Here is a 4,967-nt window from a genome sequence, read left to right on the forward strand (position 1 = left end):
GAAACACTGGAAGCTCCCTGGAGCTCTGTCTACATCCCCCTCCATTCACACACCCCCAGCACAGCGGTGCCGGTAAGAGGGTTTAGTTCAGCAAACAGATCCTGGTCTAGCCACAGTGGGGCTGTTTGGGCCAGCAGGAGTTTGGCAGGATTGGGCCCCCGATGAAAGAGATTCAATCGCAGACAGATTCACTGCAAACTCTAAGCCTAGTCACAGTGTGTGTCACATTATTGGAGTTTGGGTCTTATCTCTGGGCGGAACCTGTCATGTATCGGAGCAGGGGGCGACAAAGTCAACAGCTGCTGTCGTTTTCCATTAAAATGCATCTCCAGTGGGGTCTCCCAGCCTCCCCTGGTGGAGTAGATCCTGCCTTCCCATCTTGCAATGGACTGGCCAGTCTACTGCCCAGTGTCCACACTCTGACCCCTATTGCCCAGTCTCCTGCTTTCCCGGCTCTTTCTCTCTCCACCCTTCACTGCTCTCGTGTAGTCCTCTTTATTTCCTTCCTATCACTTTGGTTGTTTTCTTGCTTTTTCTTTTGTCTCCCGTCGATTCCCTCCCCCCACCAGCCGTCTCAGTCTCAGAAAACCTGGGCTCTGCCACTGGCTTGTGGGATGTCTTTGGTCAAGTCACTTCACCACTCTGTGCCTCAGTTTACCCCATCTGTACAATAAGGATAATGGTGTTGCCTCCTTAAAATCTGCTGCTGGTAAGAGCTAGGTATTATCATCATGACCGGGCCGCAGGAGCATCTGAACTACACAGCTACATGATAAGTACAACTGCCTAGATGCATATGAACTCCTACCCACAACATTTCACTTTTTGTTAAAAAAACCTAGGTAAATAAATGGCAGAAAAAACCCTCATTAATGCAGAATGAAGGCTGCCCAGTGGTATCTTGTGCCCTTCCAGGGCACTGAATTCAGCAAAACTCAACCTGGTGAAAATAAGGAAATACAGCATTAAGGTACACGCCCATGTAACCCTAACTCTGCCCTCTTTGAGAGATGGCCCCATATGCCTATTCTTGAGCACGCTGCCTTTGCCCTGTACAGAACAGGGGGACTAACACCAGCCCTACATGCCTACACTTTGGCTACTGCCCAGAAAGAAGAGTACATCTGCTATATTTTACAGCGCCTTCGCCCTTATTCATAGGATGGCATCTAACACGATACTGTCACTTCACCGTCATTAACCTCACAGACCACCCTCATCTCTGGCACCCCGCTACCAGCTTGTCTGTGTCTGCAAAGGGTCAGCTCCCCAACTCCGTGAGCCACAGGCAACACAAGCCCTGCCTTCCAGGCCTCAGTGGGCTACAGGCTCTCAGTACAGACCTCACATGCTATTCTTGAGTGAATTATTATGCAGATGGCCATTCCAAGGGGTACCTGTAAAACTCTGTCAAGTATCAGGGGGTAGCCGTGTTAGTCTGTATCTACAAAAACAACACGGAGTCTGGTGGCACCTTAAAGACTAACAGATTTATTTGGGCCTAAGCTTTCGTGAGTAAAAACCTCACTTCCGAAGAAGTGAGGTTTTTACTCATGAAAGCTTATGCCCAAATAAATCTGTTAGTCTTTAAGGTGCCACCAGACTCCTTGTTGTTTCTGTAAAACTCTATGCATCCCCTCTGTCAGTTGGCATCAATCTCCTAGCTCACTACTAACAGTCCCCATGGCAAGAAAACCCCTGTGCCCCATTAGTGACACAATGAGGAATACGGGATCTTTCAAGGCATCCATTCCCCGCTTTCCTTTGATCACATATACAGGGGGCAGGGAGAGGGGTTCACATACACCCCCAGAGGGCCTCAGCCCCCGATCATCTATCACAATCACATCATTGCCAAGCTGCTCCAACTAATCCCTCCATCATTCAATACAGTGATGCCTCACCTAGTGAATGCAGCTGGGGTGCACGCAGCTAATTCCCAGTGGCTATTGCCGGCTCCAGGCCTGGGAGGGCCTATCAACTGAAGAGATGATAAGTATTTCAGGGCAGGATCTGTCTCTTATTGTGTTTGTATGGTGCCTGGCTCAGTGGGGTCCCTGGTCTCAGCTGGGCCTTGTGGGTGCTCATGCTGACAACTGGGCAAAGAACAGATTGTTCAGCGGCAGTTCTGACAAAAAAATAGTTTGGGTTCAAGTAAATCTCGCGCTCTCTCTTTTTTTTGACCATAGTCAGTGAATTGAATAAGTCCACGGCAGGGCTTCAAACTTGGGTTGCCTACATCCCAGCTGAGTGCCCTAACCACTGAGGTAGGTGTGTGTGTGTGTGTGTGTGTGTGCGCGTGTGCACGCATATTTTGGCGAATAAACTATTCATGAAAAACATTTCACCCACCTCTAGTCATCAGCATAGTCCCTGAACGCTCTTGTACAAAGGACCTTACCTGAGTTTCACAATGACCAGTGGAAAGGCTTGTGTGTTTGCTACACAGATAGAACCAGGATCTTTGACATGCTTATGTTTATGCTGTAGACAGGGTCTCAGGCGCTTGTGTAGTGACTTTGTGCTGTTATTCTCTTGATTTTTGCCATTTGATTTCTCTCTTGCAAACTGCAGAGCTGCATCATGGACCTTTCTTTTTTGCTTCTTCAGACACTAGCCTGTGGCACGGAGAAGAGAGATGATGGAGGAGGAAATATGGAAATGGTGGGAGGAGGAACCGAAGTATGAAGATGGCATCAAATGGACGTCCCTGAGACACAATGGTCCAGCATTTCCTCCCCCCTATGAACGACTGCCCGACAATATCAAGTTTTATTACAATGAGGAGACTGTGACACTCAATTCGGAAGCAGAAGAAGTTGCCAGCCTTTATGCCAAAATGCTGGACCATGCGCTGACCAAAGATGAGACCTTTTGCAAAAACTTCTTCACTGACTGGAAGGACACTATGTCACCGGAGGTGAAGGAGATCATTACTGCTTTGGATCAATGTGATTTTAGAGAGATGGCTGCCTACTACAAAAGAAAGAAAACCAATGAAAAAGTACAACAGGAATTTGGCTATTTTTTCTTGGATGGCCACAAACAGAGAATTGGGAACTATAACATCAGCCCCCCTAGCTTGTTTGTTGGAAGGAACTCACCCAACCGGGGAAAGCTGAAGAAGAAGATCCTGCCAGAAGATGTCACCATCAACTGCAGCGAGAAAGAGATTCCTGAGCCCCCGTCAGGACACCGCTGGGGACAAGTTCAGCATAACCCTGCAGTTATTTGGCTGGCCTCTTGGAAAGAGAGCCCCCCGGGAAAAGTCAAATACATGATGCCACATGCCAGCTCTAAACTGATGGGAGAAAAGGACTGGAAGAAGTATGAAGTTGTCCGAAGCCTGAAGCACCACAGAGACCAGATTCAGGAACAGTACCGCAAGGACTGGGATTCTGAGGACAAGTCGCTGCGGCAGCGGGGGGTTGTGCTTTACTTAATTGACAAGTTTGGATTCAGAGTAGGTAATAAAACTAAAGAAGGGATGACGGCCAATACTTTTGGGTGCTGCTCCCTCAGAGTGAAGCATGTGACACTACATGAAGACCAGAAAGGAGAAACAAAAAAGGTCGAGTTTAATTTCATGGGTAAAAGTTCCGTCCTATACAAAAAAACAGTGCCAGTGGAAGAGAAGGTGTTTAGGAATCTCCAGCAGTTTAAGGAGGAGAAGGGGGAGAGAGGTGAAGCGGATTTATTTGATCAAGTGAATTTCCAGGTGCTGAATATGTATCTTAAAGGTTTAAAGAAGGGCTTGACAACAAAGGTCTTTCGAACACTCAATGCCTGCATAACAATGGAACAGCAACTGAAAAATCTCACTGATCATCACATCAAGAACAAGGTCTCGTTCTTCAACGAAGCCAACAGAAAAGTCGCAGAACTCCTCAACCACCAGCGGACAAAAACGGAACTGCGTTGCTTTGAGCTACAAGATCAAATTGAGGCCAGCAGAGATGAACTTTCTATGTTAAAGATAAAGCTAGAGCGAGCCACGCAAGACAGCAACACAGAAGAGCTCAGGAATGATGTGAAGAGAAAAGAAGACGAACTGAGGAAATTGGATGTGAAGAGCAGGATGGAGGAAAACAAGCAGCTAAACTTGAACAGCTCCAAACTGTACTATATAGACCCAAGGATCATTGTGGCATGGTGTATAAAATGGGGAGTTCCAGTGGAGGAAATCTACACCGAAGCCCAACGTGATAAATTTGCCTGGGCCATTCACATGAACAATGAGAACTTTGAATTCTAGTCTCCTGTTTCATGGTGCTCTCCAGCCGAGTACAGTGCCCAGTGGCCGGTGTGAGCATTTGGAGATGGAAATGAAGATCAAGAGAAACCATGTGGGAGCTGATTCTACGGGCACTGTTTAAATGATCAAGCCATGCCAAGAAGGCTCCATGGGGCTAAGGCCGCTTAATTTGAATCCTGCTTTACAAAGGTAGCCCAGTGCACTGGAGATGATTCTTACTAGGCAACTGTTTCCAAACATGAATGAAGTGATCACTTGCTGTTTGGCTTTAGTTGGAAATTACTCAGGGGTTTGTGTGGTGTTGACAGACCAGCTCTGTAATGCTGATAGGCCAGCTCAGGTCAGAGTCTCAGAACAATTTACTTGGGTGCGAATCTCAAAGAAGTGTTAAATGTGCCAATTCACATGTCTGTTAAATGGTAATGTTATTGTCTTCATTTATCTATAACCGGTTGAATTATATATATCATATCCTATACTTAATTAACCCCCTAGATCAAAGGTTTCAGAGTAGCAGCCGTGTTAGTCTGTATCCGCAAAAAGAACAGGAGTACTTGTGGCACCTTAGAGACTAACAAATTTATTAGAGCATAAGCTTTCGTGGACTACAGCCCACTTCTTCGTATGCATCCGAAGAAGTGGGCTGTAGTCCACGAAAGCTTATGCTCTAATAAATTTGTTAGTCTCTAAGGTGCCACAAGTACTCCTGTTC

At 46.6% G+C, this 4,967-nt stretch overlaps 1 protein-coding gene across 1 annotated transcript; it reads left to right on the forward strand.

Moving 5' to 3' along the window:
• Window positions 1-2,641: 2,641 nt before the first annotated feature.
• LOC117876495 (DNA topoisomerase 1-like) lies at window positions 2,642-4,255 on the forward strand. The gene has a single exon (XM_034768759.1). It carries the CDS (start codon window positions 2,642-2,644, stop codon window positions 4,253-4,255), a length of 1,614 nt encoding a protein of 537 aa, XP_034624650.1.
• The last annotated feature ends 712 nt before the right edge of the window (window positions 4,256-4,967 follow it).

Source organism: Trachemys scripta, chromosome 4, assembly GCF_013100865.1.
Source record: "Trachemys scripta elegans isolate TJP31775 chromosome 4, CAS_Tse_1.0, whole genome shotgun sequence".
NCBI classification, from domain to species: domain Eukaryota; kingdom Metazoa; phylum Chordata; order Testudines; family Emydidae; genus Trachemys; species Trachemys scripta.